We start from the raw sequence: 15620 nt of genomic DNA, 5'->3' as shown, positions 1-15620 counted from the left end.
ATCATCATGAAATGACGCATATGATCGTACTCCCACAACACAACCACAACCATGATCACATGTCCCATGTATAAGATGGACATAAAATAAATCAATGACTTAGTTGTTTTTATTCGGCTATGAAAGAAACCTTATTTGATAATGGTTCTAGGAGCATCTAATAATGGTACGACCACCTATTATCTGTTTGACCTAGCCCTCTAAATCAATGGACTCCTACCTGCCCTTGCTAAATAGGAGTCTAGTCTGTGGCTGTTCTGACCACTGACCACCATAAGACTAAACAATGTTTTCTATATAACTACATATAGTATGTACTTATGTATTTTAAACAACATTATTGTTCACTTATATGTATTTGAAACAATGTTTCCTTATAAGGTATTCTCTATTATATCTTATATCAATGGATTTTTGTATTAAGTATTACAATTAAGAGTATAAATTACCAGCATTAGCATATTAGAACAATGTTGGTTTCAAGTCTTAGCAATAAGTTATAAGATATTATAAATATATAGAACATTATTTATTGGAGGAGCCCCATTTGTACACGTGTCACACATTTTGGCCGCATTTGGCCTATGACCACCATTAGGGGTGTAAACGAGCTGAGCTGAGTTTGGCCAAGCTCTGCTCGGCCAGGCTTGCGAGCCTTACCGAGGTCGGGTTATATCGAGGGCAATGATATATTCACACTCTTCATCTTCCCTGGACAACCCTATCTAGTGTAATTTGACTACTCTTTTTATACCACGGGGGGTGGTCCAAGTAACAAATGGGGTTCCAAAAAAGAAGTGACATATTTTGCCTTCCCCTTTCACTTCCCGGACAACCCTTTTAGTGTATATATATATATATATATTAAATCCTTAACGAGCTGAGCCGAGCCGAGCATGGCCTATCTCGGGCTTGGCTTGGTGCCGAGCATGCCCTAGTTCAGGCTCGGCTCAATTCGTTAAGGATTCGAGCCGAGCTTGAGCTGAGATTTTACCGACCCAAGCTCGAGCGAGCTTCCGAGCCGGAGCCAAGATTGACACCCTTAAGTAGCCTTAACCACCATTCTTTTTCTTAGTCTATGGGAGATTAGGTTTTTATAGTGTGAGAACACCTTGTAGGACAAGGGTTTCTCCTCGTTGACTTTGTATCCTAGCTAGCTACGATCTACCCACTGTGAGAGAACATAAAGGGTTAAACAATTTTAAGAAAGAAAAGTAGAAATAATAATGTGAGAATAATAGATTAAGTATATTAAAATTTTAGATTTCTAATTCTATTAAGAAGAGTGATAAACTAAAGGGTGCCATTTAAAAAAAAAAATTATCTACAAGGGGGCATCCCTATTGGTCTTACTTTAATTTTATTTTTATTTGTGTCATTTTTATATATATTTTTCTGTGCCCTTATAAAAGAACTTTGTTGAGATTGAGTGATGGACCAATGAGGCCACCCTTGTAGATGGTTTTTGAAAGGGCACCCTTCACTTTACCATTCCTCGTCTAGTAATCTTTAGAATGGTAATTATGGTATCCACCAAGCTCTTGTTATTTTAATTAAAACACTACCAATTGCATCGTCACTGGGCTAAAAAAACGAGGACTTCTAGAAGTGGGCCCTGTACACTCTTTTGGCCCAAACATTATGTTAACATCAAGGGAAATGATACCATAAAAAACATTAGAGAGGGCCGTCCCACAATGAAAAAAAGTGATGAATTTATCACTTCCCTGGTCCTCATCGGGATGGTTGGTGTACCACAGAGGCTCTGGAAATTAGTAAAGCATTTATATTGATATCTGCACTCCCTTTTTCTATAAGGACACTCCTCACCTTCTATTGAAAGCATTGTGAACATCTTGATCCATTTATCTTAGGCCCTTGATCCATCAAGCCTCGATCTAGCCCTGTTTAGGGTTCCACCAAGAAACTCCATGTAAAATAAAGACCGTTGATCTAAGGTCATTTTTGCCATTCGGATCATATGGAGACAAAAGTGGGTCTTTTTGAAAGGTAATAAAAGTAGCTTTCTTTTTTAAATTATTATTTTACTCCTAATTTGACACTTTGGATCATTCGATCAGTCCAATTTTATCACTAGGATATTTAATTCTTTTAGTAGAAGGATATTTTCTCATTTTTGCACTAACAATGATATAAATATCTCCGGGTGGGACCCTCGAATTGATATTAATACGATCGGTTCTTCTTATTTTATCAGATGATGACATCCCTCAATAGCGACCCTTAGCTACTTGCCCATTCTTTATTTTACCCGTCTGCTAATGACCCAATGCCACCGGGCCCACTGCCATCTACTAATATATTTCTTGCGGGGAGATGATAAATTCGCACCCAGTAGGATGATTCGCACCACTCTCATGTGAATTGACCTCAGAACGCGTCAGAGTTTCACATCTTGGGTATTTTCGTTCTTTAATTTCTTGGGAGTTGGCAGACAGTTGGAGACACCTCCGAGGAGATACCTTTTTTGGTGAGAAAAAATAAAAAAGGAAGAAGAGAAAAGTACGGAATGTGGGTTGAGTTTAGTGAAAATAAGGGTTGAGGGCACCTTTTAAAATAAGAACAAAAAATGGGCTAATCTTCAAAATCGGGTTGGAAAAAGACCCTTGTACCTTTCTGACATCAACAGAAACGTCATTCAGCCTCTTTTTTCATTACTGCCGTGTTTCAAGAGGTTCTTTTGGTTCATCTGGTATTTGAACAGACAGAAGTCACAGAACCTTGGGTTCGTTTCTATCTTGGCCGTTGGAAATACCTAGAGATGGATGGATGCCTGACACGCGTTGAAAAACTTTTTGGAATGCTAGTGGCTCTATACATAGTCGGTTTGGTTTGGATTGGAATCTTTCTGTGAACCCAGAGTCCTTGGGTTCTTTTAAATCTTGGTCGTCGTCAATATGAATAGACGGTCGGATCCACGACACGTGGACATCAGTATGAAACGGTGGCTTATTCTAATAATACCCCTCTCTGTAATCATTATTCCCTTCTCTGTAACTATTATTTCCATCGGCGTACCCATTATTTCACCGGCGTACCCATTATTCATATTCCCCTCTCTGTAACCATTATTTCCATCAGCGTACACATTATTCCCCTCTCTATAACAATTATTTCCATCGGTGCACTGTTCCTATTCCCCTCTCTGTAACCATTATTTCCACCGGCGTACCCATTATTCCCCTCTCTGTAACCGTTATTTCCATTACCGTACCCATTATTTCCGCCGGCGTACCCATTATTCCCCTCTCTATACCCATTATTTCCACTGGCGTACGCATTATTTCCCTCTTTGTAACCATTATTTCCATCGGCGTACATATTATTTCCACCGGCGTACCCATTATTTCTATTTTGGTCGTGGTAAATACTTAGAGACGGATGGATGCCTGACACGTGTTGAAAAGATAAGTCAGAAAAGATAACGTCAACCGTTCTAAGCCATAAGATAAGTGAGAAAAGATAACTTCAGTGTTCCAAAAAGTACAATAACATCAGGGTCCCAAAAAATTTTCCAACACGTGTCAAGATCCATCCGTCTCTAGTTATTTCCCACTGTTAAGATAGAAACGAACCCAATGTTCTCTCGGTTCAAATACACATTTAAATGAACCAAAAGAAGCCTCGTGAATCGGGCCAATTTAAGAGGCAGTAATGAAAAAGGAGGACTTTGTCGATGTCAGAGGGATCAGGGTCTTTTGACCAACTGATGTTGAAGTTTAGCCCTCTTTTTTGCCCGCAATCCTTAGTTTCACTAAACATGGCCCCCATTCCGTACTTTTTCTCAAAAGAAAAAATTCCACAGAGTATCCAATGAAAGAAAAAAGACATGTTAGGTTTTGAGATTTAAAACTATAACGTCTAGCTGGTCCCTTGGTTCCTCAGTTATTAAACAATTACCAAGAGGGTATTTTAGTAATCATAGCTTTCCCGTTCCAGAATTTTAAACACCTCAATACCAGTACACACACACTCTCTCTCTCTCTCTCGGCATTTTCCTGTTTTTTATCTTCCCTGCTTGGTAAAAAAAATTACAGAAGCTTTTCTTATTTAGGTTAGATCGGAAGGAATTCTTTCCATTTTCCGAGGATCGACTCCTCGATCCGTGACGAATTGCAGAGGTTGCAGTTTTTTTTCCATTTTCTGAGACACGGCAGCCTTTTGATTTGGAGTACTGAGAAAAGAGATTTTTAATGGATGGTTTTGAAGTGCAGAGGTCTGTTTTTCGCAATGCGGTGTGGAATCTCTGTGTGTTCTAGGTTTTCTGAACACTGGACTGCTACTAGACTTCCGGTTCAATTAGCCCTAGGTTTTTGTATAAGATCAAGGATTTTCGTAGTCCTAGGGTTTTTTGGTGAATGCAGCCGTTGAATTTTTGCTAGGTCTGGTCAAAGAGGAAGGAATCTGGAGGTTTTTGAAATCTATGTGATTTAGAGGGTTTTTGGTGAATTTGAGCTATAGATGCTAAATGTGGATCGTAGGGTTTGTGTTTGACACTAGTTCTGGTAAAATTGGGAAAAAATCTGTAGTCTTTGGAAGAAAAAGGTGATATCTGAGGATAATCTAGGGTTTCCTCCCATGTCCGGGGCTCCAAAAATTAGGTCAATGAATGTTGCCGATTCGGAGGTGCGTCCAGTCCTTGGGCCTGCTGGAAACAAGGAGGGATCATTAGCTTCGCGGAAACCTGGTTCGAAGCCTTTGAGAAAGGTTGAGAGGGCACCTGAATTCGCAGTTAAAGATAAAAAAAATACACCTCCTGCTGTTACTCCACCACCTTGTCTCAGCGTTCCTTCAATTTTACTGAGGCAGGAGCAGCTTTTGCACACTAATTTCTCGCCAAATGGTTCTTGCTCGTCGGATGCTTCTACTGATTCTTTATGCAGTCGAGTTTCAACTGGAAAGATTGCTCGAATGAATCCTGCACGACAGAGGAGGCAATCTGTTTCAAAGCCTGAAAAGGTGGTCACAGATAACATTTCAGTGTCGTCATCACCGGAAAGTTTGCCAGGCAAAAAGAGGTGTGCTTGGGTGACACCAAATACTGGTGAGTTGTTATTCTACTTATTTCAGATTAGTTGTGCTTGTGCAATTTTAGATACATGTGCTAATTCAGACTATTCCTTTAATTTTTTTTCATACTGCGGTTTGTTGTTTTTGAGAGATGAAGCTTCATATTGAAGTGATACTTCATTTATAAATTGTGTTTCTTTGGTACATCATACAAGTATTTTAGCTGTGTCAAGGGCAGAAAGTCATTAAAATTTTTCTATGTGGAAATGAACATAATCAATCAGATCATGGAGGCAAGTGAAAGTGTGAAACAGCCCTTAATGCTTTCATCCCTGTAGTTTCCATTGGGACTTTCTCTAAAACCAGATTTTGCATGGGTTTTTCATCTACAGCAAATATCAATAAACACATCGGTCAAGAAACTATAGTTTCACAAATCCCAGTTATACACTCTAGAAACAGGTTTGACTGGTCAGTCAATTGACCAGCAGCAAGTATGTGCCTTCATAGAAAGTCTGAAAGCATAAGTTCTGATTGCTTGTGCCTGACTGTAATCTTTTTTAATATCAGTATGGTATTGTTAATTTCATATGACATTTTTGTGTAACTTGTGTTTTTGCTTCAATTTGGATATTTTGTTTGGGTCACTGCAGTGAGGCTAGTGCATCCGGAAATGTATAGCCATGACTGAGGAAATTGAAACTATGGATGATTTAAGCAAATGTATTAGTATTATAAGCGATGATAAAATTATTGAATGTGATACTATGATTTGGTGTACAATGGAACAGTCGTGAAGCTGTAGTGTATACACATACCCCGTGAAATTGCTCTATGTGAGCTTTGTATATTGTAGGATTTGGACGACTATTGATGGAGACCAACTAGTATCTCCAGAGGCCTCAAATTTTGAGTATTTTGTGATCGGTGGATCTGTATTGTTGGTGCAAACCTATAGGATCGCGGATGAATTTCTAGTTATTTATGAGCAATGCATGAGTTTTAACTCTAACTTAAGTCAGCAGAATAGTGACACACATGAAAAAAACAATTGGCTAATGAATAAAATTCAGGAGCAATAATAACACCCCCTCCCCCGACGTAGCTGAGAGAGACTAGGGCTTGAAGAAGAAGAAAAAGAAAAGATGTGGAGAGGGGGAAACCCAAACGTGGGAAGGGGGTGCATTTTTTTCAATCACCAAAATTTAAGGTTTAGAGGGAGGTGTTAGTTTTTTATATGGAGAGAGGTTTACGTTAAGTGGTGAGCCATAAGGTTTTGACCAATATGATAAAAGAATGTGTTTTTAAAAGGCTTAGGTGGGTTTTAAAGTATTTAACTAGTGGGCAATGGAGGATATCCAATAAGTGGTAGGCCTGGGTTTTCAGGGTTTAAGTGGTGGGCCATGTAGGGTAACCGATTATAAGGTTTCTTTAAGTGAATTTTGGGGATTTTAATGGTGGGTCATGGGAGCTACTAATCATGGTTTTAAATATCCACCAAAACCGATACAAAACAACCAAAATATTTCTGTATCCATCCCCACTGAAGCGAATACTGAAACCGTAAACCGTAAACCGTAAGTTAATGGTATGCTTTATCAGTAGTGTTACTAGTTATATTTATACTGAAAAGCATATCGAAACCAAAGTTTGTTGGCTCAAGGTTGTTCCAGAGTTAGTTAGCTCAAGGAGGGAGTAAAAAACACAGACATATTTTCATGGGATTGCCAGCGTGAGGAGAGGAAATAGAATCAATTTATACTGAAAAGCATATCGAAACCAAAGTTAGTTGGCTCAAGGTTGTTCCAGAGTTATGGCTCAAAAAAAAAGGTTGTTCCAGAGTTAGTTAGCTCAAGGAGGGAGTAAAAAACACGACATATTTTCATGGGATTGCCAGCGTGAGGAGAGGAAATAGAATCAATTTATACTGAAAAGCATATCGAAACCGAAGTTAGTTGGCTCAAGGTTTTTCCAGCGTTAGTTAGCTCAAGGAGGGAGTAAAAAACACAACATATTTTCATGGGATTGCCAGCGTGATGGGAGGAAATAGAATCAATTTACTCTGGATAAACAGAGGACTTTGTGAGAAATGAGAATTATGAAGAAATATCCAAGGAAATAATGAGCTAACTCCAAAACCTTTGCTCCTCGGGGGGTGAGTCCTTTCCCATCCCATAGGGGATAGAATTCCAGCAAATCAATCAAGGAGACGTTGAATTTTTGGAAGCTGATTTTAGTGAGGAAATCAGGAATGGATTGTTCGCTCTAAAAAGGGATCTACTGAATTGTTTGTGGAATTCCATTGGGGCTTATCTCTGGAAAAAAGCACAGGAGCAACCTTTATAGCGACTATTCCCCAGAAGTGTCTCTAACGTGTTCATGGCAAGATTATCTCGCGAAACTAAAGTGCCATCATCAAACGTAGACAGATTCTTGATGGAATTTTTTAGGCTATTTGCTGAGCCATATGAGTTTTGGCTCTAGATAACGAGCATGGATCTGTAGCTGCATATCATCTATTGGTGCTCTATCTTAATCAATGGTTCCCCCTTCAACTTCTTCAAAACTTCTTGTGGCATGCGCTGGAGAGATCCGTTGGCCTCCTTCCTCTTTACGATAGTGGTTTAGATTTTGAGCAGGATGGGTTATAAGGCCATGTGGTGCAACCCTATTGAAGGCCTTAGAGCGGGAGATCAGGAGCTAGAAATATATCACACGCAGTTAGTTGATGATACCCTGTTAGCCAATAGTGTGGAGGAGACAGATCAAGAACCTAAAAGTTTGCTCTCATTGGAATTCATCTGAATGAGGAGTATAGTGATTTCGTTAGAATTCTTGGATGCAACATTGTAAGTATCCCTAGTAAGGATCTGGGTTTCCCTTTGTGGAGGCAAACCAAGTCGAGCACTTGGGACCTTGTTATAGAGAAGATTGAGAAGCGTTTTGCAATTTGGAAGAATAATACTTTGTCTTTGGGAGGTGGGATAATGTTAATTAAATCAGTTTTAGAAAATCGTCTTATATATTATTTGTCCTTTTTCAGATAATCTGTGATCATGGCACACATCCATGGTTTTAAATTTCGACTGAAATCCGAAATTTCAGATTTTGGTGGAGACCGACACCGAAATGTCACTTTTCCGAAACAATATTTTATTTCGGCCGAAATTTCGTTTTTTTCTGAAATTTCAACCAAAAAACCTGTTTTTTTTTTATAATTTTAATATTTGACCGAAATTTAGGTAATTTCGGCCAAAATTCAATATTGAATAAAATAGGCGTCTTTTTTTTGTACTGGATTTCAACCGAAATTTCGAAATTTCATGGGTCCGAAACCGGTACCGAAACCGAAATTTTAAACCATGCACACATCATTGTAGAATTGCAAAGTAACTTTTTATGGGATGACTCTGAGGAGAAGAAGAAAAACCACTTGGTTAATTGGAAGGAAGTTTTCATGCCAAAAATGGTGGAGGATTGGGACTTAGAAAAGATCAAAAGACCAAACTTTTAATTAGTGCCTTTCTAGGCAAATAGCTTTGCACTTTGGGGAGGAAATAAGTTTTTGCTTTGGATTTTAGGGTACTCGGTTTAAGAGTTTTTTCCCCCTGAATTGTGAAATGCTTTTATTGCTAGAGAAAGAAGGGGCCAGGCCCATGACCGAGGTGGTCAATACATAGAGGAAGAAAGGACAAAAACCGAAAGCAAGAATAAGACCCTTCCACAAAGGGAGAAAATCGAACACCTCCAACCGGGTTCTGTTAACTCCCGCCCGGGCTAGCCTATCCGCTTCACTATTAGTGGATATTTTGACATGCTGACAAGAAACGAGTTAGTCAGGCTCGGTTTAGTGTTTGCAAAGTAGAGCAAGTTAATATTTGGTAAGACATGTGGTGCGGATAAAGCTCCTGGAAAATCAGGCTCCCGGATTTTTTGCTGTTGCCTTGGATCCACAAAGGACAATTAGGCTCTTTGTCAGGGAGAGAGATCAAGCTACCTGGGTTATTCCATTTCACAGAGCTTTCTTTGATAGGGAACTTGAGAGAGTGGCTCAACTACTTGGTGTTTTGGAAGCTATCTACATTAGGATGCCTGGAGAAGATCACAAGGTGTGGATTTGGAGCCATGATGGGGAGTTCTCCGTTTAGTCTTTCTATCAACAGCCCTTGTCACCTTCAACATTTGGAAGATTCCAGCTCCTACAAGAGTCTACGTCTTTGCTTGATTTACGTGCCTCAACAAAATCCCGATGGTATGTCACACATTCCGAGGAGATTCATCATTGATCATTGTGCACTTTGTCTAGAGGCAGGTGAAGCTACAAATCAATTTTTCACTCATTGTTTATTGGCCAGAGAGATCTAGTCCTTTGTCCTGTTTTTCTTCGAAGTGTATTGAGTCAATACAAAGCACATTGCCGATCTCTTCGAGGGATGGTCTTTTACATCATGGACTAAAATGAGTCGAATCCTATGGTACTTACCTATTGGAGGTGATTTGGAAAGAGCGGAACAGACACATTCATTGGCGTGTCCAGGAAACTCTACTCTCTAGTGCAACAAATCTTCTCTCCTATTGTTGGGTGGGCTGGGGTTCTCCCTGATTTTAGAGGGATGTCAGAATCCTCTATGCATAGATCTTGGTGGAGATCACAAAGAACTATGTGCCCAAGACTACAATAGCACCCTCATGGAATCCCCTCCCCTTGGCTCAATTAAGCTTAACTTTGATGGATCAAAGCCTTGGCAACCTAGGGCCAGTAGAACTGGGAGGCCTCTTCTGTACATCAGATGACATCACAAAGAAAGTTTGTTACTTGCCATTAGGAGTTACAGATGCGACATAAGCGGAGGTGCAAGCGCTTTTGTCTGGGATTCGTCTAGTTGAAACAGTTGACCTAGACCAGCTTATCATGGAAGGTCTCCCTAAACGTAATCTGGTGAATGACCTCAAGGAATGTGCATCCTTGGAGGTTCACCAACACTATAGAGTAAGTCTTGGAGCGGGTAAAAGCCAGCTCGTCTCTTTCCAATATTTAAAGAGATCAGCAAATGGTGAGGCTGATAGATTGGCTCACCTTGGAGTGAATGGTCCGGTGCTGGAGCTCTTGAACAATATCCCTTTGTAATTTTGTTGTTTTTAGTTCAGATTGTAGCAGACCATCTAGGTCCTTTTCTTTTTATTCTACTGAAGGGAGAAACGAAGAAGATTTATCTAGACCAATGTTTGTTACTCAAGAAAGGATAGACGAGTTTGGTCTCACAGAAAACCTAATATACAATCAATTGGCGCCACTTGGCATCTAGGATCAAAATCTGACAAGTCACTAGTTGTAGGCCATGCTTCAGAGCATCTCTGAAGCTGAACCAATTACTGAAGCAGGCCAACAGATGAAATATCAAATAGCCAGTGAGGAGGTTTATCAAATCTGGTGGACTGAAACTTATCGAATCTGGTGGACTGAATCAGACTCCTTATCAGTGGTCCAAATAAAGGATCTGTAGTAGGCCCATGTAAAGTTTAAATAAATGCAAATCATGACAGAAATCTTCTAATAAGAATTCACAGATGGAAAATTAGTCACAGCCCACCAAAAGAATAGGATCTATTAGGGTAGCCAGCTACAAGATGAGAGCTTTTCAATAAAACCATCTATAAGTTTTTTTTGTTGGTATTTGGTAACAATTTTAGCCGACCCCAACTAGTTTGGGACAAAGGCTTAGTTGAGTTGAGTTGAGTATTTGGTAACAATAGTTGCCTTTGTCCGAAACTATAGTAGCCGGAAACTCCTTGGGCGGGTGGGAAACTCGTTTCCCAGAAAATGCGTTACGGAAACATTTCTGAAACGTGATTTAAAAAAAAAAATAGGGGAAACATTTTCGAAACGCATAGGAAACACATGGGAAACATATGAGAAACTTATGTAAAACATGTATGGAATGTATGGAAAACTCGTACAAAACATATTGAAACATGTGTGAAACTTACGAAAATCGTTTTTGGAACCAAAAATTGTGGAATAGATATTAAAAAGGCTTAGTTGAGTTGAGTTGAGTATTTGGTAACAATAGTTGCCTTTGTCCGAAACCATAGTAGCCGGAAACTCCTTGAGCGGGTGGGAAACTCGTTTCCCAGAAAATGCGTTACGGAAACATTTCTGAAACGTGATTTAAAAAAAAAAATAGGGGAAACATTTTCGAAACGCATAGGAAACACATGGGAAACATATGAGAAACTTATGTAAAACATGTATGGAATGTATGGAAAACTCGTACAAAACATATTGAAACATGTGTGAAACTTACGAAAATCGTTTTTGGAACCAAAAATTGTGGAATAGATATTAAAAAGAAAAAATAGCATATATTGTAATGAAAAGAGGGCGAGCCCTGGCTCAACGATAAGGTTGCTCCATTGTGGTCACGGGTTCGAGTCACGGAAACAGCCTCTCTGGAAAGCAGGGGTAAGGCTGCGTACATCTAGCCTTCCCCAGACCCCGCAATGGCGGGAGCCTCGGGCACTGGTCTGCCCTTTATATTATAAGAAAAAAATAAAAATAAGAAATATTCGAATAGAAACTTGAAATTAACAAATTTTGAATCTACAAAACCATATCTTTCGTGTTTTCCGTGTCTTTCATATGTTTTCATTGACATTTCTCATTCATTTCTGAAACGTTTCTAAAGCGTTTCCTAAGACGTTTCCCATACGATTTTCTATCTTTTTTCCGTTTCTCGTTTCTCCTCTATTTTTCCATGCGTTTCCCGTTTCCGTTTCATGTTTCACTTCCCGGATTCATTTCCCACCCTGGTAACTATGCTTCAGACAAACAAATTGCCAAGGGCGAGTTGGAATGCTCTGATCTTGAAACTGGCTATACCAACCACGATCCTTTTTTTTGGGTGAGCTTGGTGCGAATAATTTTCCATTTATGAAAATATTTTTCTAGATATTTTTCAGTATGATTTGCATATTTGAGCTTTACATGGGCCAACAATATCTCTTTTAATGGCTTGGACCACCAATAAGGAGACAAGTTCGGTTGACAGATCCCAATAACATCCTTCGAGCTCTTTGATGCTCATCATGCTCTATCATACTCCTTCAATAATTGGCTGCAACTTCCGAGTTGCTTTCAAGAATTCCCTACAACAAGTGACATGAAATTTTTTGACTTGAGTTGATAAGTAATTCTCACTGCAGAAAAATTACACGACCACCAGGTGCATCTTTTTAGCCCAAAGATGAGTGCGCGCAGGCATAAATACATGGTTGCAGAAAAAATTATCTCACAGCCTTCATCCAAAATAGTAACACCATAGCAGGCTTTTACAATGCATGTTTCCTAGGGATGATGTATGTACGAATATAGACCGGTGGTTGCCAAAAAAAATGACTTGTAACCTTTTGGTCCTTTTCCCCAAGAATTGAAACCATGGCTGGCTTCTAAGATGAAAAAGTGCCTCTTTCCCAGGAAACGGGCTCTGATTTCCATGGCTAGCAAAACAAGGGAAGTGCACTAATAGAAGGATTTATAGTTGAACAGAAATTACACAAACACACGCACACACACACACACGTCCTATTTTCTCGTTCACGGTTAAGCCTTGTGTTCTCAATGTTTACTTGCAGTTTGTTTGTGCCTTTTTTTTTTTTTGAATTATCCTAATCAAATTCATCTGTTCTAACAGATCCGAGCTATGCTGCCTTTCATGATGAAGAATGGGGAGTCCCAGTCCATGATGATAAGTATGTGATCTCAAACCCGTCTGCATTGTTTCGAAAAAAAGGAAACTTTGAATTTCATGAAATAAATTCCAACCATGGGTTAGGATGTCTCTGATCTGACATGCTTGACATCATGCAGGAAACTATTTGAGTTGCTTGTTCTCTCGAGTGCATTGGCTGAACTTGCATGGCCAACTATTCTCAGCAAAAGGCATATATTCAGGTACTATGTTTACTAGTAATTATTACAGCCTAATAAAATGTTTATCAATATTTCCTCGTATTCCCTCCTGACATGCCTTCTAAACAGGGAGGTTTTTATGGATTATGACCCTGCCTCAGTCGCTAAATTGAATGAGAAGAAGATCATAGCTCCAGGCAGCACTGCCAGCTCTCTATTATCAGATCCGAAGCTGCGTTCGGTCATTGAAAATGCACGTCAAATGTTGAAGGTAGATTCTTGTATCTTTTTTTTCTCTTCGTTCCATTTCCATACTTTGAGTTTGGTTTCTCATTCCATTGTAATATAGATTACCCATGGCTTCTATGTCTTTTTATTTATGGTGAGTGTTCTTCATGTTTTACATTTTTTTAGAGCTTCTTGATTCTCGCATTTTCTCTTTTCTAAACCCCTCGCTTTCTGCTTTCTGCTTTCCGCATTGCTTCTTAGACTTGTTTCCCACTCTAGCAACTCTGCCCTTTACAAACCTTTGTTTTTTCTCCTGGAACACTAAAGAAATTTTATTAGATAAGAATGGTTTTAGAAGACAAAATTTACATCAGGGGAGAGATTTCCCTACTACAAAATCATCTCTTATTACCCCTTCTTTAGCAATTACATCTGCAAAATCATTAGCAGTTCCAAGAACATGGAAAAAGGACACTTGAAACTCCTACATTCCACAGTTTCATTTAATAATGTTGACCAATCTCCATGGAGCCACACTCTTTAGATAGTCTGGTATTTTGTGCACATTCCATAAACCCTTATATCCTCCAATTGTATGCTTTGAATCTCCTATAACCCATAAACTTCTCCCTAACTCATTTTTAAAGTTCCGTAATCCTGGGAGAAATAGCCTCTACTTCCTTTGGATGTGTTATCCCAATCAGATCCAAACAGGCAAAAAATCATCATCCTCTTGCATCTCTAAACACTCTTCCCAGTCCTGGTGGCCCCACGTCCCAAGAGAACATCTGTCAAAGTCAAGCTTTAGGGCTTCTTTGGATGCCACAAAATCATCTGCATATAGTCTTATATTCATGTACTTGTATATGAAAATAATGGTTATCCATAGTTTTATATCTACCTTATTTAATGGCTTCCAAAATGGCCACACTGCCCCTTTAGCTTCCATTTTGCCATCTTCTCCCGGAATTTTGCCTTCAATCTCATTCCACTCTCTAAAGACATCTTGTATTGAAAGCACCCCCCAAATTCCTTCCTTTCCAAAGCAGCAAAGCCCAACTTACCAAAGAGGACTTGATACCATAATTACCTCTCCCATGTGTGCAACCTTTTCCTCTTAATAAAATCAGTTATCTGTTATCTTTCTCAACTCAACTCAACTCAACTCAACAAAGCCTTTGTCCCAAACTAGTATCTTTCAAAAAAAAAAAAACTTTTCCTCGAAGATATGCTGGTACTCTCCTACCAGATGGACCTCACCACTGCTTAAGGCACTATCTTCCAAGTTCCAAAGTAACTAACCTCTGTCGCAAATTCCCATCCTCAATAAGGTCCCTAGCTGTTTAGGGAATGTCCACATGATACCAGACCATCTGAGAGCCTCTTGCTAAATCCTTCTGGTCAATGTGGGAACATCTTTCTTCATCTAATCATTAAATCTGCTCACTAAAAAAATCAATATTAGATGCAGCAGGATGATCTAATGATTCTATTACTCTCTTGCTTTGGTGCAGATCATAGAGGAATTTGGATCATTTGACAATTACTGCTGGAGCTTTGTGAACCACAAGCCAATTGTAAGCAGATTCCGGTACGCTCGACAGGTCCCGGTGAAGACTCCGAAAGCCGATGTGATAAGCAAAGACATGGTGAGGAGAGGGTTCCGGTGTGTCGGCCCAACGGTCATCTATTCTTTCATGCAGACTGCTGGAATAACCAATGACCATCTCATCAGTTGCTACAGATTCAACGAGTGCATTGCTACAGCAACAGGAGCTGAAGAGGAGGTGATTAAAGTCAGTGTTGAAGAGAAGAAGATGAACGATGTGGGTAGTTTGGAATTAGAAAGAGTTATGGATGAGTTGGCTATCTCACAGTGACTGTAAAAGAAGAAGGTGGTTATTGGTAGGTGGGCCGGGTTCCCAGTCCGGGTTGGGTTCGGATTGAATCCCACCATCCATGTATGCTGTTAACAGGTAGCCCACTCTTTCATGCGGGAGGGAGGGTTGTATTGTGTATAAAAATATTGTGAAGATTTACCCATCTTTGCTTTGTACATTATTGAAGAGAATTGATTATGCGTGAGTGTCCATGTGTCTCCATGCTTGCCGCTGGGGATTCCATCCTTTTTACCCTTGCCTTCGAGTACACTCGTGTCAAGCCTGTCTCTCAAACAACTCTCCTATTATTGCATACCACATCTATAATAGAGGCCATTGGTATTATTGGCTTATTGCTCCCCATGAGGTGATCCATGAGGTCCTAGGTTCCATGCCACAGGGAAGTCCCATCTCTATATCAATTACTACAATAATCACAATCACTGATCTCGGTGTCCAATTTTCAAGTTTGCAAGGGTACGAGAAGCGAAGATAGTGTCTAGGAGGAAGTTTTATAGAGTGTTTTTGAGGATGGGACGAGGCTCCTCATCATACCTGTCCCTCTGCTCAGA

At 39.6% G+C, this 15620-nt stretch overlaps 1 protein-coding gene across 1 annotated transcript; it reads left to right on the top strand.

Annotated features, from left to right (window-relative positions):
- The first annotated feature begins 3984 nt into the window (after positions 1–3984).
- On the top strand, positions 3985–15316 carry LOC143879559 (uncharacterized). The gene is made up of 5 exons (XM_077382002.1): positions 3985–5065; positions 12723–12780; positions 12899–12982; positions 13070–13211; positions 14683–15316. The coding sequence occupies exons 1-5, from the start codon at positions 4600–4602 to the stop codon at positions 15046–15048; spliced, it is 1116 nt and encodes a 371-aa protein (XP_077238117.1). The 5' UTR covers positions 3985–4599; the 3' UTR covers positions 15049–15316.
- The last annotated feature ends 304 nt before the right edge of the window (positions 15317–15620 follow it).

The sequence above is a fragment of the Tasmannia lanceolata genome, unplaced genomic scaffold (genome assembly GCF_043159265.1).
Source record: "Tasmannia lanceolata isolate RefF3 unplaced genomic scaffold, GAP_Taslan_0.1 ptg000006l, whole genome shotgun sequence".
Taxonomy (NCBI): Eukaryota; Viridiplantae; Streptophyta; class Magnoliopsida; order Canellales; family Winteraceae; genus Tasmannia; species Tasmannia lanceolata.
The sequence above is the reverse complement of the archived record's forward strand: the minus strand, read 5'-3'. Positions and strand labels throughout refer to the sequence as shown.

Coding starts and splice junctions, on each gene's coding strand:
- LOC143879559 (XM_077382002.1), top strand. CDS start 4,600: ATGTCCGGGGCTCCAAAAATTAGGTCAATGAATGTTGCCGATTCGGAG. Junction 12,983..13,069: donor AGCAAAAGGCATATATTCAG/GTACTATGTTTA, acceptor CCTTCTAAACAG/GGAGGTTTTTATGGATTATG. Junction 13,212..14,682: donor ATGCACGTCAAATGTTGAAG/GTAGATTCTTGT, acceptor GCTTTGGTGCAG/ATCATAGAGGAATTTGGATC.